Source organism: Protopterus annectens, chromosome 1.part2, assembly GCF_019279795.1.
Source record: "Protopterus annectens isolate FY-2018-M chromosome 1.part2, PAN1.0, whole genome shotgun sequence".
NCBI lineage: Eukaryota > Metazoa > Chordata > Ceratodontiformes > Protopteridae > Protopterus > Protopterus annectens.
In genome coordinates this window covers 689,456,340-689,481,474 of record NC_056727.1, presented here as the reverse complement: position 1 = coordinate 689,481,474, position 25,135 = coordinate 689,456,340, and the positions used below count along the sequence as shown (strand labels likewise).

Sequence of the window (25,135 nt, the reverse complement as noted above, 5' to 3'; positions counted from 1 at the left end):
GAACCGAGGAGAGACCGTCGGCTCCGCGACTCACCTACAGGTTCCGAGGGAGTCAAAGTCAATGGTGTCGATCGTGCAATGGACGGTTTCGGCACCGAGGGCTCCACTATCATCAGCTCATCCTCTCCCGGCTCCGGAAACTGGATGGGTCTCGAAGGAGGACCTGTTGGAGACATGGGGAGGCCTTCTAGTTACGACACCAATTGGGAGGAAACTGCAATCAACTTGGAAAGGGCCGTGTTTTCCATGAGTTTCTGCACGACACGATCCACATATGTCTCAGATAACTGTCTGGAAGAATGGGTCGAAGGAGCCGAAGATGGCACCGACCGAAGAATGGATGGTGGCAGCAGCTCCGACACCGGTTCCAAGATCTGGGGCTCAGTGAAAGATAAACGTTCGACGCTCGGCCCCGACGTCTGTGGAACCGGAGAACGAACCTTCGAAGATGAACTCGGAGCCGATGACATGGGCTCCGACATCTTCAACCCCTTCGAGGACTTAGAAGCTTGATCCGATTTGTCTAACGCCTCCTGAAAGGCAGGCTTAAGCAACCCTCTATCTATAAGCTTCCTGCATCTATCTGTCATGACCCTCCCGCTAAAGGAATGACATATAGAGCAATCCTCTTGCAGGTGGAGAGGGCCAAGACAGTAAATGCAGAACGCGTGGTTGTCAGTGATAGACATTTTCTGCCCACACTGACATCTTTTAAAGCCGGATTTGGCTTTCTCCGACATGACTGGAAGAAGTAAATGACACTCTACTATGTTTAATTAACAAGAAAAAACTACCAATAACTAATTAACTAACTTCTATATATATATATATATATATATATATATATATATATATATATATATATATATATATATATATAAAGTGAATATCTACATAAAGTGTAGAAAGAACACTCAAAAAACCACACCAAGAGAAAAAGGGGTAGGCAACAAAAGGTGCCTTAAGAATAATATTGTACAATATTATATTAATAACACACACACACACTTCCTATACTATAACTATTAGAAACTTTTTTACAAAAAAAGAAAGTAGCTTATCTGAAATATAGCAAAAAATTATCAAATTCTCTCTGGTCCGAGCTCTCCTCGATCCGATCTGTTGCAGCGGCAAACTAGATCTGAGTAATGGCAGGGAGGATTGTGGGATATAGTCTGGTCTCGAGCGTCTCTGAGATGCAGAGCTTTGCGATGCGGCCGACTCGGAGCTGAGGATCGGCTCCGAACCAGTGTGTAAGAACAAACGGCGAGATTGAACACTCTCACATAAATCAATTACTAGAAAACACAAATAAAAATCTAAACAGACTGTAACTGAACTACTTAGTATTGTAAACAAGATAAAAGAACTAGAGGTGCAATATTTAGAAAAGAGAAGGAAAAAAATGACAAAAATTAATTGGAATTGTGGGAGCAAAACATACACAAAAACTATTTAAGAGGCGCGAAGTTTAAGGGAAGGCAGGAATTGAGCAATTTATGTAAATATGGACTGATGACAGTTATAAATAGATAAAACATGATAGAATGTATGTGAATAGAAAAAAAGTTAATGTGGTTAGACTTCTTTTCTACTAAGGCAATTTTGCCTTGGTCTTAAGTGATAATTTAATAAACGTGTTTAAAACAAAAAAAAAAAAACGCTGCCCAGTGTTTTTTTAGCGCTTTTGTTCCAGGATCAAAGGAACTTAATCAGAAAACAAAGTAACTGCTTCCTGGATACATTTAAAAAGCCTCAAAGACGCCAATGTTTTTAAAGTGACAGTGCTGAAAAGTGCATAAATTTTAACATAATGTAATAAAATGCCTTAGTGCTGTGGTGCAAGTGCAGCAATAAACATACTATATAAAAAAGTGTTGTGCGTAGAAAACATTTTGTGTAAAGTATATTGGTTAAAAATGTTGATCTCTTAAATATAAAAAATAAATTCTAGTAAAATTGAATAACAGCAGCTTTAGCTTTCAAAGCAGGTTTGATAGAAATAAAATCATTCAAGCTAGAGTAAACCTCACCATTCAGAAGCAGTTGTCAATAAAGTTCACATTGCTCCAACCTCACCCTCCCAGTCTCCCCTCTGACAAGCACAATAACTTTTTTCCAAGACAGTACACACAACTTTTGTTAAATTCTTTTACATGCTACTGAATGCTTGTACAAAATGTTAACTGTATGCTTAATTTTGATTGCATAGAGATGCTGGTAAATCCTTTTTTTTTTCAAGGAACCAATAGTCTTAAAAATATAAAAAACATGGGTAGGAATAGCAAAACGCCACAGCCTACCTCTTTCATTTCACAGTTGAATTTACCTCTTAAATATAGTAATTTGGAGTACCCTGCCACAGAAAAAATGTGCCTTGCAAGACAAACCTACACTGCCTGCAGGTACCATATAATTTCATACCAGCATTCTGAATAACATCAAGACAGTCCCTGTTGTGCTCAAAAATGAATTTAAGTTTATTTACTATTCTTGTACACAAATGTTGGTTCTTGTCCCAGTTGTTCAGTCATACCAAGGGAGTCAAAAATTACACTCCAAGGGTTATTAATAACCTGTTTCAGGGAATAAAAATGGCTGTTATACTCCACCATAAACCTATGGGTGAAATTTTCTTGAGTTCCACCACAATACTAATTTCATGAACTTTAATCGTACTTTGGCTCATAGGTGTTTACTAGGCTGACCACAAGGGCCTTTTTAAGCAGAGCCATGCATCCCAAATCTCTGACAAGTTCTGATAAGTGTAAGCATGGGCCTGGGAGATGAATCATTTATAGGTTACCTGTTTCCATTAGAGACATAGGTGCCAAACCAGGGATGAATTTCCAGTTTCCTATCTAATTGTCCAAGTTGCACTTGAACTGGGTTAGGGAGGAACTCTGCTTCACATGGATGAGGAGCCTGATCCATAGACGGGGTAGTCTCTGGGATACATACCTGTCTCTCCAGCAGGTCCTACTTATGTCACAGGCAAGGTTTTAAGTCTTTCAAATGAGTAATTCTGGTACTGTTTATTTTGTGGATATACAGGAGGTCCATTAAAGTGGGGTCTGACAATGCCCTATATGCCAAGCATAGATCTCCCCTCAAAAGCCTGTAAGAGACAGAATACAGGGGGATAGGGCCTTGAGGCGGTCTGCATAGGTCATATTACTTACACCCTGTTTTCTTTTAGTGAGGAACCTATGTGGACGTTCTAATTGTTGAATATGCCTGGTTAGGTACATACCAAAGGGGGCATTGTACTCAATGACTGGTCTGATGAATGCCGAATACAGTGGAACAATGACTTCCTTGGACTTGGATGCTATACACCTTTGTTTACAAGTTGTGCAACATAGAACGATTTCCTCACCACTGTAGACACGTGATGATCAAAGGCTAGATTACTATTTGTGTGTGTCCCTATGTCCCAGACTACTGGGTCAACCCTAAGGGGTGTGTTGTCAATATGACAGATAGTTACCAGGGATGGATGACTTCCCAAAGGATACTATTATGCATTTCTTTGACTTAGGCATGGGGTCCATTCCTGTCATGGTATTAGAAACCCAATAATTTGGTGAAATTAAAGCGAGTGAAGTGGATGTCGTATGAAGGCCCTATAATTGGTGTCTCTATGATCAGAAACCCAGTGATGAATACTGTCAAACAACTCAAGCAGATAGCCAAGATCACTAAAAAGATGTTTAACAATATAGGCTTCCCTTTGAAACACTTTGTCATCAGAGACAAGCATACTTAGACGAATCAGCTGTCCCTTAACTAAATTCTTCTTCTGCCATAACAGATGCTGACTGTCGAAATGTAGATAAGCGTTAGAAAAAGTCTGCTTTCTATAAATGTTGGACTCTTATCTGCTCATCTGCTTTTTTTATATATACAAACATCCAAACAATTAATAGAATCCTCTCTCCATTTGGATATTTAAAAATACAGAGCCCTTTCAGAACACGTTTATTTTGAATTAAAAAATTTAGAAACAGATTGTCCATCTGTTTCCCCTTTGTATTTCATAGATAACTTCTCAAAATTCACAACCATCTCTTTCATACATAAATCATGTCTGCCACCATCAGCGCCCAATTTTGCCAACATGGTGCTGTGGACCTGGAAAATGAACACTGTTTTTAAGTCTCTATTTTATTTCTGAGGTGGTTAGCTACATGAGATACATGGATGACATCTTCATGTTGTGGAAAGGAAGCCATGCTGACATTGAAGAACTTGTGAGTGCTCTTAATCAATCTACAGATTTTTTTACAGTTCACTTCTGAGATACATGAGGATTCTATTCATGTCTTGGATGCCTGTACATACAAAAATAAGGAGATAAACTGATACAAGTCCAATATTTATAGAAAGCAGACTTTTTCTAATGCTTAGCTACATTTCGACAGTCAGCACCTGTTATGGCAGAAGAACTTAGTTAAGGGGCAGCCAATTTGTCTAAGTAGGCTGGTATCTGATGGCCAAGTATTTCAAAGGGAAGCCTGTTTTGTTTAACAGCTTTTTAGTGATTGAGGCTATCCGCTGGAGCTGTTGGACAATATTCATCACTGGATCTCGGATCATAGGAACACCAGTTATACGGCCCTCATAAGACATCCAACTTCACTCCTTTTTTTTTAAATTTCTCCAAATCTTTTGGGTTTCTAATACCATGATGGGAATGGATGCCATTCTTAAGTCAAAGTACAATTAAAGTTCAAGAAATTAGTATTGTTTCAATCTGATGTCAGCCAGAAGTGCTCTTCACAGCACCCGCAATGTGCCCAGTAATGACGACTCCTGCAATTCGTATGGAGTTACAAGTATTGGTAACATATCTAAATATGACTGTAGATTTTTTTATAGACCCATTGCTCCTACTACTATTGGGACTGTCTTGGTGTCTATCTTCCACATTGCTCTTGCTTCTGCCTGCAAATCCCTATATTTTATGACTTTGTGTGTCTCTGTATGCAAGACACTGTTAGTCACTGGGTGTGGCGATTTCAATGATCAATACTACTTCTGTCTTCTTTTCATGGACCACTATATCTGGTTTTCTAGCATCTATCTTTTGAACTGTTGGTAATGGATGATGCCATGTGATGCAAACTTAATTTTCTAGGATGCTTTGTGGCTCATGTTTCCAGTGTTTTTCAGCCACTTCAATACCATAATGTTTGCACAATCCCCAGTGCAACAATCTTGCCACATTATGCCTTTCAGTATATAGTCCTTCTGCCATTAGTATGTCACAACCAGCAATGAAGTGTGTGATTGTTTCCAGTTCAGTTTTACAAAACATATATGTCTGTTTATCCCCACATATTCAACAGACTTTGTAAACCAACGTGTATGCAGTCCACTACCTCAGGCCGCCAATATTAACCTTTCATCTCTTGGTTTGAATTCGCCTCTCCTTAACCATTCCTGCGTTCGTTCCTGATCAACATAAGGTTCTTCCAGAAATGTTCTACACTTGCAACTATATTTATACATTTTACACATTTCTTCCCTTCTCATCAGGTCCTTCACCTTATATTCTTACTTTTTTTTTTGGCACATTCAGTTGCTGCCTGATTTTTATCTACTTTTGGTTTGATTTCCATTCCTGCTTGACTCCGATATGCTTCTTGGGAGATTTTAGCAGATAAGTCATCTTAGATTTATTCTCCTTATGTTTCAAAACTTTCACTACGTTTGGGTCTTGTGAGGTCAACAGATGTATGGAGTCACATGACTGTAGATCTATACATGTAATCAATTTCAAAGAGACCCATCCCTCTTTCAGAACAGGGAATATATAATCTTGGTATGAACTGATTTTTATAAAAACATTTGGTTAGCATGAAGCATCCTTGTTTTCCTATCTAATCTATCCAACACCTTTTGGAGCCAGTCAATCACTCCAAAAATGTAAGTTAGGACAGGAAGAGCAAATTGGTTTATAGCTTGCATTTTGTTCCTAGATTTCAACACTGTTTTCAACATTCATTTAAATCTTCTAAAGTATTCCTTACCAAGCTTTATTTGCATTTGTTCGTGTATTATTGTTGATCCTTCATCAATTCCCAAATACTTACACACTTCTTCTTGCTCAAGTTCTTTTATATCACATTCTTGTCCCAGACTGATGTTTTCCTGGTGCTGCAGTTTTCCTACTTTAAATGTTGCCTTTGCACATTTATCAAGAGCAAATGACTTTCTTATATCATCTGAAAATTTTTGACAACTTGCAGTTGTGTTTTCAGTTCCTCATCTGATGAGCTAAATAGTTTTAAATCATAGACAAAGAGAAGAGGAGAAGTCTTAACACTTCACTGTTTTCTATGGGCAAGGCAGAATAGCAACAGTTCCTGCCTAGTTTTTTTTTAATACTGGTAAGACTATCGGTCCTTTGAGAAAAAAGGATTTACCAGCATCTTTATGCAATCAAGATGAAGCATACAGTCAACGCTTAGTATATGCATTCAGTATCGTGTAAAGAATTTAAGAAATTTATGTTTATTACCTTGGAAAAAGGTTGTTGTGCCTATCAGAGGAGGTGACTGGGATGTGAGGTTGGATCGACATGAAATTTATTGGCAGTGGTATCTGAATGCTGGGGTTTACCCTGGCTTGAATGATTTTATTTCTATCAAACCTGCTTTGAAAGCTCAAGCTATTATTTAAATTTTACTAGAATTTATTTTTTATATTTAAAAGATCAGCATTTTTAACCAATATACTTTACACAAAATGGTTTTCTACACACAACACTTTTTTATATAGTATGTTTATTGCTGCACTTGCACCACAGCACTAAGGCACTTTATTACGTTATGTTAAAGTTTATGCACTTTTTCAGCACTGTCACTTTAAAAAGTTTGGTGCCTTTGAGGCTTTTTAAATGTATCCAGGAAGTAGTTACTTTGTTTTCTGATGAATTTCCTTTGATCCCAGAATGGAAGAGCTAAAACAAACACTATTAAAAAGTTCCCTGGGACATCTGGGTGGTGCTTTTTTTTATATAGTTGATTAGCACAATGTTTTGTGGATTTTGTTGTTTAATAAAAGCGTTTATAACAAAAAAGCAAAACCCCAAGCATTTACTATTATCCTTTCAAAAATGTTTATCCAAGTGTCACAGTTACTTTTCCTCAAATAACTTATTTTAACATGATATCCTCCTGAGCCGTATGTTAACTTCAGTTGAATAAACATTTGCATCTTCTCTTCATACTTTATGGTCTTCTCCAAGAAAGACTCTTGCCAGCTGTTAATCATTCCTTTGAATGTCCCCTTCTTTGATCGCGGAGATGATGCAACTCAACAAGAAGGCAAAATAGTTTAAATGACATCTTACTACTGACACCCTATGATAGCATGTTCACTCTCAATCCTTTAACTTGTGAACTTTTCTCTTTCAGCATCAATGTGTTGTTAGTCAGCTCCACTGGCTAATAGGGATAAATTCCTGACTTTGATCCAGGCAACCAGAGCTAGATTAGATGCTTAGGTAACTCTACCGGATCTGACACAAGAGAAAGCAGGGAAGATGAGGCTTACCTTGCTTGTATTTTCTTGGGGAGGGACAGAGAAAGCATGTCCATGTACTCCATGCAAATATTCCGTTGCAGAAGTCCTGGCAGAGACCAGGCTCACACTGATGTGGAGCTTACAGGGATGAGGGGGTGGGGGTATCAGCTCTTTGAGTAAATTAACTGCAGAGATGTGAACAATAATCAGACAGTCCCCTGCACACCAACTACTTCAACATGTTTGAACATGCTGTGAGGGGCGTTATAAGAATTATTGCAAAAAACAAAATTCTTCCAAAGCACACAGATGATAGCTCCCAGTCCTGATAACTCTAACTCTATCCTTGACCCCAGGGATGAATGCTCTAGCCCAAGGGGAAAGAATGCGACCTAAAAATGATGTTCTCAATTGTTAGCATGGGGAAAGAAGAAGAAAAAAAAAGACAAGACATGATGACGCAAGCTGGTGGCAGGCACTAAAACAATGCGCCAAAATACTGCAATAGACAATAAATAATAATGAATATATTTCTGACACCATCAGTGAAGTTACTTAAGGCAACAATGGATGAACGGTTACCACTGCTGTGGTAATTTTGCATAATCACAGTATATCAAAATCCCTATCTCACCTACAACCACCTTCTCAATCACATCAAAATCCAAGACAGACTAGACTACTTTCATTCCTTTATTCTTATACACTCAATTTTCAGAAAACAATCACTGTGTAAAATTTTATGACACTTCATATGGCTGCTATTATTTAAAGTACAAATGTGTACATCTAGCAAAACAGTAAGAGAGTGACACAAAATACGCACATGAAATCTGTATTCCTAGAAAATACAGAAACAGTATAATTTCCTACTTTCTGCAACAGTGCAAAAAAAATGCACACTTGGTACCTACCTGATGATAAAATCCAGCTTGAGCCATAGGATCTGGCTGTGCCCACCTATATCCTCCATGAGGCCAAGAAGTAAATGTTTCTCTTCTGTTAGCTTCACTGTACATTAAAGACCTGTAAAAAAATAAAGTACTACTTATTCTCAGAAAAAGAATGCAAACACAAATAAAGAAACTGACAAAAGTACAGTTTTGTACCTACCATAAATGTAGATGTCCGATAGGTATGCATCTGCAGTCATAACATATGGGTTGTCCTGCCTCAGGCAGCCCTTCGGTCGGCCGGATTCCAAAGTCTGGGTCTGGCCTCAGCTGATGTCGCACTTTCCCCGACGTCAGAGCGTCTGGGGTATAAAAGCATCAGCCGACGCCATTTTCCTCAGTGTTTCTTGCCCCAGATGCCAGGTGCCCTCTAGGAAGGCCAAATTTGGAGGAATGCAATAAATTCCAAACATTTACCAAAATATATACATATATATACAAACAAATACACCATAATAGATCCCCAGCTAGCTAATGGAGGGTAAGTACCCTAGGAATACCACAGAGGGAAGGAGGGAGGGTAAACCTGACTGCAGATGCATACCTATCGGACATCTACATTTATGGTAGGTACAAAACTGTACTATGTCCTTCAAGGATGCATCTGCAGTCATAACATATGGGTAGAATACCATAGCCAATCTGGGGGTGGAGGTACTAAGAAAAGGATGGTGTAGTTAAGATACCCTGCAGGACTGCTGTAGCAAAACCTGCTCTGGATCTGGAGTATAAAGGTAAATTGTAATGTTTGGCAAATGTATGCACGGAGCTCCATGTAGCAGCTTCTAAAATGTCCTTAGTAGCCACCCCTCTTAGGAAGGCTGTAGTGGTGGCTGTGGCCCTCGTGGAATGAGGCCTAATGTTTGCAGGAACCGTCTTTCCATGAAAGGAGTAACAAAATCGAATGCAATTTCCTATCCACTTTGAAATTGTCTGTTTGGAAATTGCTTTTCCTTGTACCCCAGCAGCATATGCTACAAGGAGTTGGTCAGTCTTTCTGTAACTTTTAGTTATGTCCAAGTAGTAGCGTAGTTGTCTGTGTATATCCAGAATGTGTAGAAGTTTTTCCCCTTTATTTTGTGGATTTGGGAAGAATGTAGGCAAGTGAATAGCTTGGTTCAGGGATACCCTAGATACCACCTTTGGCATAAAAGTAGGATTGGTTCTCAATTAAACTCTGTCCTGATGGAAGATAAGAAATGGCTGTACTGCCATTAAAGCTTGTAACTCAGATATTCTTCTTGATGAAGTTATGGCCAGAAGGAATGCAGTTTTCCAAGACAGAAACTGTAGATCCGCCGATGCTGCTGGTTCAAAGGGAGGAAGTGTTAGTTTCTCCAGCACAAAGTTGAGATGCCAAGTAGGTAAAGGGGGTTTCCTTGGAGGACTGATGTTTTTGATTCCTCTCAGAAATTGCCCGAGGAGAGGGTGCGAGAAGATAGGTGGATCAACACTGTATTCTGCTGAAATTGCTGAGGCATGAATCTTAATGGAAGAATAGGACAGGCCATTGTGGAACAATTCTGCTAAGTATTCCAGAATATGTGCCATGCTCGCCACTGTCACATCTAAGCCTTTTGTTGTGTTCCAAATGAGAAATCTTTTCCATTTTGCTGAGTATGTCTTCCTTGTGGAAGGCCGGCGAGCTTCCATAATAATGTCCTTTTACTCTCTGTGATAAGTTATTTTGAGGGGGGTTTATGGAATTTTCCAGGCAGTTAGCTGCAATGTTTTCAAGTTGGGATGCATGATCTTGAAATTGTTCTGTGTCAGAAGAAGAGGCCATAGGGGGAGAGGCCATGGTTTCGTCTGTGACATGCTCCTCAATAGTGGGTACCAGTGCTGCCTTGGCCAGTCTGGAGCTATCAGAATCACTCTTGGCCGTTCTGCCCTGATCTTCAGTAAAACCTTGGACATTAATGGGAGAGGTGGGAAGGCATATACTTTTAGAGCTTTCCAGCTGAAAGAGAGAGTCCACCCTCCAAGCTTGTGGGTGGTATGTCCTTGAGCAGAATGTCTTCAGTTGATGATTGTGGGGTGAGGCGAACAGATCTATCTCCGGCTTTCCCCATGCTTTTGTTATGAGTAGAAAGATGTCTGGGTGCAGCATCCATTCGTGTGCATCCATGGTAGTTCTGCTTAAGCTGTCTGACAGTGCATTTTCTTTCCCTGGCACGAACTGGGACTGTATTTGGATATTGAGTTTCAGGCATAGTTCCCATAGATTCATAGTCAGCCTGCATAGATGGTAGGAATGCGTGCCTCCCTGCTTGTTTATGTACCACATGACTGTGGTGTTGTCTGTCCTTATTAACAGGTGGCCTTGATGGAGGAAAGGTTTGAAGGCCTCGATTGCATGTATCACTGCCAGCATTTCCTTTTGGTTTATGTGCATGCACAGCTGCCCTTGAGACCATAGGCCTTGGATACATTTGCTCTCCATGTGTGCTCCCCATCCTCGGTCTGAAGCGTCCGTGGTGATGGTTTGTTTTGTTTTTGGTTTGTTGAAAGGCAACCCTCTGTTGGACTGGCAGGCTTGAGCCCACCACAGGAATTCCTTTTGAAGGCAAGGAATGATTGGTATCAAAGTTTCCAAACTGTGACTGTGCTGAGACCATACACTCCTTAGGTACCATTGTAATTTTCTCATAAGCAGCCTAGCTTGTGGAATCAGAATTATGCAGGATGCCATGTAACCCAGGGCCTGCAGGATTTTCCTTGCAGTTAGCTGAGTTTGTCTTGTCAGATTCATGAAGTAATCCGGAAGTTGTTTTTGTTTTTCTTCTGTGAGAAAGACCATTTGGGTGGTTGTGTCTAGATCTGCACCCAAAAAGGTTATCCTTTGGGATGGAACAAGTCTTGATTTTTGGATGTTGACTGTGTATCCCAAGGCCTGTAGAAGGTGGATGGCATAGGCCAAGTCCTTTATCAAATTTTTCTTGTTGTCCGCTTGTATAAGGCAGTCGTCCAGATATGGGTAGATTTGAATCCCTGAAGTCTGCAGTGTGCAATTACTGATGCCAGGCATTTCGTGAATACTCTGGGCGCAGTAGATAAGCCAAAGGGCAATGCTGAGAATTGATAATGCTCTGATCCTGCAAGAAATCTGAGGTGTCTTCTGCAATTTTGTCGAATAGGGACATGCAGGTATGCCTCCTTGAGATCTAGAGTCACCAGCCAAGACTCCTTGCCCAGCATGGGAAGAAGTTGCTGTAGGGTCAGCATCTTGAATTTTGGCACAATGAGGTAAGTATTCAGTGCGGACAGGTCGAGAATAGGCCTCCATTGATTTTCTTTTCTTGGAACAAGGAATAATCTGGAGTAAAATCCTTGGCCTTGTTCTGAAAGAGGTACCTTTTCTATGGCTTTCATTTGAATTAAGTTGTTAATCTGCTTTAAAGCCTCTGCCCTCTGATTTGGTGGTAGGTTTGGCATTCCGTTTCTTCTTGGCAAAGTGTGGAAGTGGAACCTGTATCCTTTGTCTATTATTTGCAGTGTCCATGTGTCCCTTGTAATATAATGCCAGTTTTTTGAGAATAAAGAAAGCTTTCCGCCCAAGGGTGCTTCCAATTTGAGCCCTGGTAGGCGGAATCAAAGGAAAGTCATTAAGTCTGTCCAGGTGTAGTAGTTGTTGTTAGTGTTCCTGCACTACCTCTCTGGTTGGTAGGCTGCCACTGACGGCCTCTGTAGGAGCCTCTAGCTTGCCCTCTACCTCTGGGACGCCTGTTCCTGCCCCTCTGGGATCTGTCCGAGTCTGGAAAGGACCAATTCTTAGTAGGCCAGTTTCTGCTGAATCTCGGTGGTTGTACTTGCAGAAAGTCCTTAACTGTTTGCACAGATTTTGCCTTTTCTTCAAACTTCTTTAAGACCTCCTGAGCCGAGGAACCAAATAATTTTTGTTTTTCCATTGGAGCATCCAGGAGTTTAGCTTTAACATGGTCTGGTAAAGATTGCTCCTTCAGCCAGGCATGCCTACAAATAACTGCCCCAGTCATAGCTGACCTACATGAAGCTTCCAGTGCATCATAACCACACTGCAAAAAATGATTACTAACCTGCTGTGAGTTATGTACCAGATCCTGAAGGGATTTACGGTCAAGGGGTTCAGAAGAAGAAAGCTTCTTATGCAATTCATCTAACAAATACTCTTGGTACAGTATCATATGAAATTGACAATTTAATGCCCTCATGGAAAGAGTTGCAGAAGTATATACCTTCTTTCCCCATCTCTTTAAAGCTCTAGACTCCCTTTCAGAAGGTAGAGGATTTTTGGCAGTGGCAGCTGCAACCCCTTTAGGGCCCTGAGAAATAGTATCTGGGTCTGCAGAATGGGCCTTGTACAGATGTAAATGAGAATCCGGGACCCTGTAGTATCTATCAGGTTTGGCAGGTGCCGGAGGGAGAGAATCAGGGGCTGTACTAACATCACTGTACACATCATCAATAACATTCAAAACAGGAGGTATAGCTAAGGGCCTATGCTGAGGTAAATGCAAAAAGGTCCTTAATCTCTTTCTAGAATCAGAAAATTCCTGACCCTGCCATTGAAAATGTTCTCTCATAGAGTGTAGTGTCTCACCAAAGGAAAACTCTTCAGGAGGGGAGGCCGAAGGGATAGATTCTTCAGCATCAGAATCCTCGTAGGCCGAATAAGCCTCCTCCTGGTGATCTGACAACTCAGATCCATCCGTAGACTCATCTGAAGAGTGTTGGTCAGAGGGCTCAGTGCTGGGCCTTTTGTCTGGTGGTGGGTGAGAGCCCCTGTCCGGGTGAGGCTGAGAACCTCTAATTAAAGAAATAAGATCCTCTGCAAGGCTGAGATCTGAGAACTAGAAGAAGGTCTCTGAGAGGTAGTCTTGGGAGGCAAAGCTTTAGGAAGTTTAGCAGCTTTAGCCCTGGAAAAAGCCTTAATGGACATGGAAGTGGGGGGTCTAGCTGCACCATGTGCAGGAGTAGACTTGTCCAAAGGAATGGTGTCGGACATTTCCTGGACACTGGTTTCGGTAGGTAGCTCAGTAGCTGACTCAGCCGGGGCCTCTAGGGCCGCGGTGGTCGGTTGAGTGGATTCGGTTAAAGGAAGTTCCGAGGACTCTGTTTCGGCCGAAACCGAGACACTCGCGGTAGGCCTTACCGTGGTTTCAGCCGAAACCGCGGGCCGCGAGTGTCGGTCCTTGTCCTTCCGTTTTTTCACCAAATGTGATGTCGGAGTCTCCGACGGCATCTTATATACAAAATTAGCCCCAAAGAATTCCTCTGCAAACTCCGACCGACGTCTAAGAGTTCGTCGGTTGAAGGAAGCACAGGCTGAACAGGCCGAGACTTCGTGGTCTGGGCCTAAGCAAGGGAGGCAGTAAGAGTGGAAATCCTTATGAGGTATTTGTTTTCCACAAGTTAAACAATTATTTACTTTATCTGACATCGGCTGAGGCAAGAAAGAGTCCCCAACGGGGTACTTAGCTTTTTCGAAGTCTTCGGTAGCTGAATCACAGGATCTGACCGACCGGCACTTGCGAACTGCTTCTGCTTCGGGCACCGCACGTCAAGAAAGACTGAGGAAAATGGCGTCAGCTGATGCTTTTATACCCCAGACGCTCTGACATCGGGGAAAGTGCGACATCAGCCGAGGCCAGACCCAGAGTATGGAATCCGGCCGACCGAAGGGCTGCCTGAGGCAGGACAACCCATATGTTATGACTGCAGATGCATCCTTGAAGGACATCCAAGTCTCCTCTGTCAAGCAGGGCAAGATGCTACGAATCTATTAACAGAAGTGGTATTTTTTACTGAAAGGTCATCATTCTAGTACAAGTCACCTGGAGCAGAATGTACAGGAGATCTGATCTTGGACTAATAATCCAGTAAAAGTAATAATAATAACAGTAATAATAATACTAAAGCACCAATTTCTAAGTAAATAAGACGTAAGGGTCTTCTGTAAGCACAAGCTGTCATTTTACAACTTATTAAAAAAGAAATTCCAAGTATTCACTCTGTGCTAACAATTCCTGTTTTGTAAAAATAAAACTTACTGAATGCATCATGTCAACTGTACAGCACTTCAACAGTCAAAAACATGAAAATTCTTGTGTCAAAAGTCAGCTTGCCAGATGAATGTACACACTCCATGTTTATGGACACAACTACAGAAAAGAAGTTCAAAGCAGATATATGGAGGTATCCAATTTCTGCAAGGCCACAGAGAAAAATAAAAGATACAGAAGCATATCTGACAGTTTTGCATTAAGGGTGGAAGCCAACTATCTCACAAAAAATAATCCTACTTAACTATGCTAAGAAAAGCAGAAAAAGTCCTTTTCAATTAAAACAGACCACCTCCTTTATTCAAAGGTTCCCAGTATTAAAAATGAGACCTGGGAATCCAGCTTCATTAACGCAGAGAACTAGAACCCTGACTATGGCCCAGGCAACACAAGTTCAACTAGCTACTCGGGCATCTACTGGAGCTGGCATGGAGAAGATGGATGTGCCTCATCCCCAGGGGAAGGAGCAGATTTGGATCATTCAGTGTTGCAATTCCTCAAAGGAGAGAGAGCAACACAAAGGACGGCTTAGGGGATGGGCACTCAGTCACCAAGGCATGAATGTGGCAGCCTTTGCTCCAGTGGTGATGGTCAATTGTGAAGGGATATGCATGCATGAGTTGTAACTGCTCTCCCCCTGGATCTTACCCAAAAGAGCTTTTTTTAAATATAGTAGTTGTTTTTACATTTCTGCTGTTTTCCTTGATATTGTGTCTAGTAGAAAAGCCAGCTTTTTCTTGGAAATTTCTACTACATTTTGGTAGAGGGATGGGGAAAAAATTTACAGGAGGCTTCAGAATGGGTGTCAAAGAACCTGGTGACCTTGAGGCTTGGAAGCCTTGAGATTACAAAGAAAAGTTGCTGGCCTCTCAATACTCCTCCCTTTTTGGGCACGTTGAGTACTTTCTTTTTTTCTTGGGTGGGACATCCTCTGCAGATATGCTTGACACCATGAAAGTCTTAGACAATGTATGTAACTTTCTCTGGTTTAGGTAGTCCTTGAAATAATTTGCCCTCCATTTGAGGTCTTCTGCTTAAAACCTTACATCTGGTCTCAGTACCTCAACAAATGGCGCAAACACCTCTGGTGCAGAATAATGCGGGTTTTATGAAGTGCAGCATATGGGGGTGCTAAATTCCTGTGTGCATTGCAGTATGGTTGCTTTAGTTACATCTTTCACATTAATTAGATTATTAAAAGTATGCACAAACATTACACTATTTAAAAATTTAACTTCATATACATTTAATTTCTTTACAACCCCATCTCCCCATTCTTCTTTAACAATCTAATTTTGAAATATAAAAAAACTTAATCCCAAATTTCTTATTCAAAAAACAAAATTAAATGTATTTACCCCATCACTTTGTCCATAGTCACCCCTTTATTCCCTTCTACAAGTACCATCTCCATATTTATTTTAAATTCATTCCACTTGTGCTCATTTAAAAAACAAAACAAACAAAAAAAAAAAAAAAAACAAATGTATTATTTATATAATTCAGGAAAAATGTCCGTTTTTTCCCATTACATTCATTACCATTTGCTCTCTTCCGATACTATTTTTCATATTGCTTTTTATAGCCAATAAATGTAGCAGTAACCCCCATGAAAATTACTTGCTTTATAAAATGTTTCATATTTTTTCGTCTTGCATATATAGCTTTAACATCTTCCCTTAATTCTTTCCATGGAAATATTAAATAACCACCCCATTATATTTTTGTGCCATTCACTTCTTTTAACACATTTCCCAATCTTCATTTTCCATAACTTTCTTCTTTATATATTACACAATTTCTGTATTTTCATTTTATATTATCTCATATTTCACATTCAATACTTTCCCCACCATGTTTTTCTTTGTTTCACAAGCATTTTAGTTAACCAAAACAAATGCACAGATATTAGGAATACAATAGGGTTTTTGAAATGTAACCCCCCCTTTTCTATTATAAAATTATAACCCTACTCTCTGAATTTAATCTTGCACCTTAAAGAAAATTGAAAACATATCCATTATTTCTTTTTCCATTTCATTTGGAAACAAACTCAAACTAAGTATGATAATTTTACTAATGCACAGGGTTTTAACATATATATTTTTTGTAAAGAATGACAGAGTAAAACTTTCCCACCATGCTGTCAATTTCCTTACTTTTTTCAATATTCCATTGTTCTGTTACTCTCATGTTCAAAATATATACCTAGTATACTTATTTTCAATTATAAAACAGTCCATTTTTCTTCCTTTACCAAATCAGCTTTGCTAAAATTGCAATCCTACTGTGTTTAATAGCATAAACATTCGTACTATTACTTCATTCATCCATACCTTACTTATTAAAACAACAGTCCTCTAAACACAACACTCATGTTGGTACTAGAGTCCAACTATCTAATTCCCATGTTGCATTCTTTTTAAACAAATTCACAGTTTTTGCTTTACAGCATTCATTAACAAACAAGCACACATTTAGGGGGCTAACTTCTTTCACTTACCACCACTCTTATCACAGAATTATCATGACATGACTTTATAACTTTCACTATTCTTCACCTACGCTTCAAATATTTTCCACTTTTCCTCATTACTAACCCTGTGAAAAGCTTCTGCAACATCACATTACTGTTCCTGCTTCTTTATTCCCATCATCAAATTTGTAATTTATTTAACCATATGGGTTGGAGACAGTGGCATTGACAAGGAGTCAAAAGGAGGCTGGATGTGGCAGAGATGTTAAGTAAAGATTTGCAGATTTGCAATGTGACTAGGATGGGAGGGATTATTTATATTATATTAGGTTAAGTTAAGCATGTGTTTGGTGGAGACAAAGCAGAAAGAAGAGATTTAGATTTTTGTTTTGACATGTGCTGAGGAGGATGATGGGTATATTTGGGAAAAAGATGCTAAGGATGGTTTATGGGCGTGGAGAGAGAGAGAGAGAGACATGCAGGTGGTGGTGTGACAGAGCAAGATGCAGAGGATAGGAAGAAATGGAAAGAGATGATCCGCTGTGGCGACCCCTAACGGGAAAAGCCGAAAGAGAATGATGATTACATATGTCTCTTACTTCTCTACCTTGAACACCAAAAACAGAATTATCTAATAACTGGTCCAGCACTTCTACATTCAAACAAAATTCTCAAATATTTTATAATCTGAGTTTCCTAAAGTTACTGGTCTCAATTGTAAAAAACAAACAAAAAAAAAATCTTGCTTTTTTCCCACTTTTCTGAGAGTTAAAAAAGTTCAGTTACAGGCTTGCTGTTCCTGTACTGTTTGAAAGTTTCTGTGAGGCCATTTTTGCTTGGGCTGAGGGAGGGTCTCTCTGTTGATCAGTGGCAGTGACTAACATTGAGCAGCTTCCCTGCCCCCCGTAGAGGTGGTTACTGACTTGAAACTGTAGTTTTATTTTCCCTTTTGGGTCTGTTCCTGCTTCTTTCCAGCCCCTGCTATCAAGCACGCTTTAACGTGCTTTAGCACGATTTAGCGCGGAGTTGCCACTAGAGCAGCATCGGGCAGCGCCGGTTAAACAAGGTTAAACTCTTTCTGGCTCCAGAAAGTCTGTTCTTCAATTTTTCCCTTAGAACTGCTCTGTTAGGAACCTAAACAGTTTACACCTACACTAAAAAGTGCAGCACTTGTTCCAAATAGCTTTTTCTTCTCAAAAAGCTCAGCACTTGTCTTATAAGCATATCCCTTGTCTTATAAGCATTCTCTTAGCAGGTCAAGCACTCCCTGCTAAGCCCACTACTTTTCTGTCTCATACCAACTCATAATTCTTTCTAGCATGTCGAAGGGTCAGATGCTGGCGTCCTCTCCTGCCCAGTTGGTGAATCTGGGAATTCTGAGACAATGTTACAATTGCCTCATGTACACGGACAACCCTCTCCTCCTCCCACGTAACACTAACACTTGTGAGAGATGCAGCTATTTAGCCAGACTGGAGGCTGAGCTCTCTCAACTCAGGACTGGCAAGACCAGGCAGGAGGAGAAGGCAACTACACACACCACAATACCAGTCTCACATAACTCAACCACACCACTGAATCAAACACAAACACACTAAGACATACTGAGGCTCTGAGTAAAAATTTACCTAAACAGCAGAGGCCTCCAAAGCAGACACCCAAGCAACTGCAAACTCAATACAACACATAAACAACAAAATCAGTGTGCAAAGCAGTCACTGCCCTTAAGGCCAAATACAACACCAAACATACTTGTCATAGGTGACTCCATAGTCAGACACACTGACGTCCCGCTCACCAGACTGAGTAAGGAGAAGGTCACAGTAAGCTGCCTGTCGGGCGCTAGAATCCGCCACATAACACAAGCACTCAGGTCTCTCAACAGCAGATACAAGTACGACTCAGTCATTGTCCACGCTGGTGTCAACGACCTGAGATGTACCTCCTTGGACTACATGAAAAGAAACATTGAGGAGCTCTCTGATTATGTAGCCCAGGCAGGTATGACCCTGACCTTGAGCAGTATCCTACCTTCACCTAGAATGATGCCACAATACAGTAATAAGATGATCAGCTTTAATAATTGGCTTAAATTCTGGTGTCATTCAAAGGGATCAATGTCTGTCTGCCTGGGATGACATGCTGGACAAGCCACGCTGCTTCGCAAGGACGGCTTGCACCTGTCACCCTAGGCTTCGGATATTGGCAAGGCTCTTGCCACCCCATAGTGCCTTTTTAGGCAAGGCTCAAATTCTAAACCTACCACCCTAGAACACAAAAAGTAAAAACTAAGGGTAATGCTGCTCAATGCCAGAAGTCTCAATCTCAAGATGCACGCCTTTCGAGGCCCTTCTCAGTATGGAGAACATCGATGTCTGTGCTGTGACAGAAACCTGGTTCAAGGCTCCTGAGAGCAACCCAGCACTAGCAGGTTTCACCTCATATCATGTGTTCCGCCCCAAAATCCGGACAACACCAAGAAAGGAGGGGGGGGTGTCCATATTCATAAAGGACACCCACACCTTAAGGTTGGTGGCAACGCACGATGCATCGGAGACCATCCAGGTGCAATTAACCATAGGCAAGACTGCTCTGCAATTTGTAGCATGTTACAGGCCACCCTCTCAAACTCAGGAACCTCACATGGCCTTCCTGAAAACAATGGAGGGGATAAATGTATCTCCAAACACCATCATACTAGGTGACTTCAACTACCCTAATATAGACTTGGAACACTACTCAAGCCCAAACACTCTAGCCCAAAGGTTCCTGGAGTTCATAAACTCAAATGCCATGGAACAACTAGTCACCATCCCCACAAGAGGAGAAAACATACTTGATCTCATCATCACGAACATGGGATCACAATGTTCAACACCGAAGTATACCCCTCACTGGTGAGATCAGATCATAAACTAATCTCGCTGGAGGTCCTCATCCGCCCCACCTGAAATAAAAAGACCACAGTGAAAAACTTCTCAAAAGCCGACTTCACACTTCTAAAACTAGTGTGGTCTCCTTTAAGGCCCCTGAGCCAGTGGTAAACATTACTCAAACCGCTGAATCACTTACAAATGCCTTCTACCAGCACCTACAGGACTGCATGGATCAGGCAATCCCAAACAAAACTAAGACTCTTTGTACCAAAGGCAAGCGTCCAGTCTGGTGGACCCCAGCCATAAACAAGCTCTACAACAAAAGGAGGAAGCTACTACAAGATAGAGCAAAATCCTTGAAAGGTAAGACACCTTTGATCATTATAAGTAAAAACTAAGAGCTCTCATAAAATCATCCAAGGCAAATTTTGAGAGAAAAATCGCCAAGGACTCAAAAGACAATCATAAGGCCTTCTTTAGCTATGTTAGAAACCTAGGAGGAAACTCCTAGATATGCTCAGAATTAGTTCAAAATGATGTGAAGATTACTGAACCTACACACATTGCCAACATACTGGCTGACAGGTTCAGTGCAAACTTCTCCCCCTCCCCAAAAGGAGAGATATCTATACCAGAGGATTGTAGCCCCCAAACATCTCAACGCCCAGGTGAGAACTGCTCTCTCCAAAGCAAAAACACAGCATCCATGGGACGGATGGTGTCCCCGGCTGTGTGCTCCACGAACTCAATGAGGAATTAAACCCGCAGTTAGTACAGCTGTTTAATCTTAGCCTCACCTCAGGATACGTGCCCAAGGAGTGGCGCCGGCGACTGTGGTCCCACTTCACAAGGGCGGTGCCTCCACCGACCCTGGAAATGACCGTCCCATTAGCTTGACAAGCCTTATCTGCAAAGCCATGGAGAGGATCATAATGGAACTCATAAATAAAGACATAGGGAACTTGCAGACTTTGGATCCAACCCAGTTTGGCTTTGTCAAAGGCAGATCATGCCTTTTAAACTTGGTTGACTTTTTCGAAACAGTCACCAAGGCCATTGATGAGGGAAAGGCAGTCCATACAGCCTACCTTGATCTGGCAAAGGCCTTCGACACAATACCCCACTCAGGTATCATCGAAAAACTCATCAGCTTGAATGTAAACCCATACATTACAAGATGGGTTGCAAACTGGCTAAGTGAAAGAACCCACAGGGTCAGAGTTGCTGGAGCCATGTCAGACTCAAAGCCTGTCACAAGTGGTGTCCCACAGGGCTCAGTCCTGGGTCCACTCTTGTTCGGCATCTACTTTTCTGAAGTACAAGCAAACACAGGAGGGTTATGGCTGACAAAGTTTGCAGATGACTGCAAACTGGGCGCCATAGTCGAAAACACATCTGACACAGATATCCTTCAGAAGAGCCTCACAGAAACGGATAACTGGTGCCAGAGCCATGGCCTAAAGTTAAATGCCAAGAAATGCATAGTCATACCCTTGGAAAAACAAGGTTACCCCTAGCTACCATATAGGTGGCAATCCACTGAGCACAGAAGAAGTCATCAGGGATCTGGGGACCCAGGTTGACAGTAGCCTTTCGTTTGACACTCATGTTGCTAAAGTAGTTAGGAAAACCTTCTACATTGCCCACCTGATCATGAAGGGATTCACATCTAGATCAAGGGAGGTCATCGTCCCCTGTACTCATCACTCATAAGACCTATGATTGAGTACAATGCCCCATTCGGAATGTATCTGACCCGACACCTGCAGCAGCTGGAAAGGCCCCAAAAGTTCCTCACCAAAAGGATAAAGGGTCTCAAAAATATGTCTTATGCTGCCCGACTGAAAGAACTCCAGCTCTATTCAGTCTCATACCGCTTGCTCAGAGGTGACCTGTGCCTGACATATAAGGCCATGTCAAACCCTGATTTGATGAATATGCTTCACCTCAAAAATCTAGATCCCTCAGAACCACAAGGCGGAGACTTAAACCTTGACACGGTTATTAATAGAACGTGCTGGAGGGACAGATTCATCACCCAGAGACTCCCTATGCTGTGGAACAAAATCCCGGTACATGTGAGGCAGAGCACCTCACTGGTCTTGTTCAAGAGGAATCTTGACCAATGGATGGGGGATCGCAGATATACCCCAGGGATTACTTCAGTGTCACTGCTTGACAGAGGCACAGCAAAATAATGGGCATAGTTTTATTCAAACTAAAGGGGTGGCGAAAGCCAAATAACTATGGGCTAGGCTTATAAATGCCCTTGGGCAGATAGCCTAGTATGAACCTATGAACCTATGAACATCTCTACATACATCTTTTTCCATGTGAATTTTATAACCCCATCACCTATTTCTTTTATTCCCTCTCACATATTCATTTAGGATACAACAAAAATACTCTTTCATCTTAACTCATATCTTTATAAAATTAAATCCTAGTTCATCTAGACCTGGTGCTGATGTTTCCTTCCCTTCCTTTATTTCCTGTAATTCTTTTACCTTTACTTCTTTCAGCAATTGTTTTTTTTTATATCTCATCTGTTACTGTCATAACCATACTTAGTCATGCACATCTTCATTTTACACATCTCAAACAAAATTCTCAAGTATCATTTTTTTCTTGATATATTCAATAACCCCTTTTTCATCATTAATTGCATCTATTTTCCTTCCCTTACTTTAACTTGTTTTCCTAACCATGGAGAAACTACAACTTTAACCTATAAAAATTGTCAAAAATATTAATGTTAACTTTCCTTTTTCACATAATTTTCTTTTTAGATCATTTACGTTCATTCAAACTTTCTGCATATTTTTCCTATTCCCTTTTCTTTGTTTTCTTTCAGCATTTAAATATACATTTTTATATTTTCTTTAATATAAAACCCAACAAGCCCAATTTCCACAATATTTTGTCATGGTCATATGCTCATACTACAACTTATTTTACTTATTTTAATATATTACATATGAAAGTCAGAAGTTACCCTTTGAATTCCTTTTCCTTCTTTAATAACATTTTCATCACCACCGACTAAACCCAATATTTCTTTATTTCGAGAAAATTCTGCAGTCTTCACACCTTCTATTTCTTTTGTCCCTTGAGTACAAAACAATCTATTTCTATTTTAAATATACCTTTCCAATTAGTCCTATTTCTTTCTCCCAACATGAAATCACTGTATTTAATAACTGTGGAACTTTTAGGTCACATTATTTTCTTTTTTTCTTTAATTATAATTATAGTCTCAAATCATAATTATGGCTATTCACCATTGTAACTTTTTTATTTTTTATTTATTTTAATCTTTTTAAACATTCTTCCTCTATACAACATTCATATATGCATAAATAACCCAGTCTTATGTCACCTACTACTGCTCTTCTGGTTACAATTACTATGTTCCTTATTTTTACTTCCTCACTTTCTATCACAGCTGTTACGCCTGAACACACCTCATTTCTTGCTCACTAAAATATTCCCTATACAGCTCCACTTTTTCTCTCTCTTTTAAAAGCATCTTGCATGTAACAAAGTATCTTATGTATAACAATGCAAATCTTTACTTGCACCATTTTGTTACTGTTAAGCCTCTAACTTCATTTCTAACACTGTTTACTTTTACTACTAGCAATGAAACATTATCGTTTTCCTTTTTTGCATCCTTAGTGGTAGCATACTATTTTTTTCTCCTTCCCATTCTTGCACAATGGAATTTATTTTCCTCCTGCTTATTTTCTTCATCTGTTTCTGTACCGCATTCCCCTTTTCACTACTTAGTACAAACTTGTTTTGTATCTGGACTTCCACATTTGCATCTATTTTTCTTTCAATATCCTGTTTAACATTTTTATTCGCAACTGCTTCACTTTCATTTTCGTCTTCCCATCACCTTAGCTGCATCATGTCACTGACTGGGTTTTTACCTGAAAACTGTTTCTTCCTCTAGCCTTTCTTCTTTTATCAATGGATAATCCATCTAAAACATATTTATATCATTAATTGTATTTAGGGTTGGGAGAGTGGCCTAATGGTTAAGGTGTTTGCCTAACAAACACAAGGTGCAGGGTTTGAGTCCCACAAGGGATAATTGGCTAGGCTTAAAATGGCTCACAAGGGCAGTTAGCTTAGTACTACCCTATGAACCTTTCTTCAGTAAACAATTCCTAGCTGTATGACTGGTTTTTCCACATGAACACTTTTTTTTTTCTTTTTACATCCCTGCACTAAATGACCTTTTTTCACAACAAATCAAAAGATGCTTTTGGCAGCCCACAGTATTTTGCAGCATCTCCTTTCCATTCATGTTAATCACATTTGAAACATGCTTACCCTTTCCCTTCATCCATACTTAGTTACTCAAACCTCCAACACCATTTATATAGTTCTTGAGTCTTAAACTTTAATTGTGTGTACATGGCTACATTAAGTTAGAAAATAAGCTTTCATTTCAGATTCTTCAATTTCAGCTATCCCAAAAATGACCAAAGTTTTCCCTCAGTTGCAGTGCTCACTTCTGAAAAATACATTTCCATTGGACAGGCAATTTATTTTCCACTTCACACACAAATGTCTTTAGCAAAGTAAGCCATGCAAAAGTTACCTCACAAAACAAATAATAATTCTCTGTCCCCGGATTTATCAGTGCTGTGATATCCCACAGTTTAAGCCCAAGTGGTACAACTGTACTGTAAAGTACTTTATATTTGCATTTTCATTGCTATTAATCTCAATTTTTACCGCCATCAGTTTTCAGTCTGTGATCCTCCTTCCTGTGTTCTTTTGCCTGCTTCAGTATTTCGAGTCTGGACATCAGCTGTTTCTCTGCTTCCATAACAGTTAAGCTTCCAGATTATTTCTTGTTGAAACCCTGCTTCAAATGTATGCCCTTAAAGTTACTTCCTTCATCAGCGGAATATGCACCAGATAGTTTATATTCCCGACCCACCTTACTGCCTTCTATCTCTCATTCCATGATGGTGCTTCTCCTCTCAGCAAACACTCTTTCCATTCCATCACCCCCAACATAAAGCAATAATGTTTTCTTGAACACCCTGGTTCATTAACTAAACCAAAACCTGAATATCTAAACCATCTTCTTACACTGTTGTCATTACAGCTTCCTCACATTCTGAAATTGCAGCACTTTCCAAATTTTCTTTGTCAGTTTCACTGCCAGCATTCTCTCCTCCTCCTCCACCATCTTAAATCCCTCTCATCTCCACTGTAGCAGTCCTCTTTCATAGA

The 25,135-nt window shown here is 40.3% G+C and overlaps 1 protein-coding gene across 8 annotated transcripts in view; it reads right to left on the bottom strand.

Annotated features, from left to right (window-relative positions):
- Nucleotides 1–25,135, bottom strand: part of BIRC6 (baculoviral IAP repeat containing 6) — a 4,524,268-nt gene that overhangs the window by 4,269,215 nt on the left and 229,918 nt on the right. For all 8 annotated transcript variants that reach the window (XM_044058419.1, XM_044058463.1, XM_044058448.1 and 5 more), the window contains exon 5: nt 8,448–8,559. In XM_044058419.1, coding sequence (XP_043914354.1) covers nt 8,448–8,559 — 112 coding nt within the window. The remainder of the gene's footprint in view (nt 1–8,447; nt 8,560–25,135) is intronic.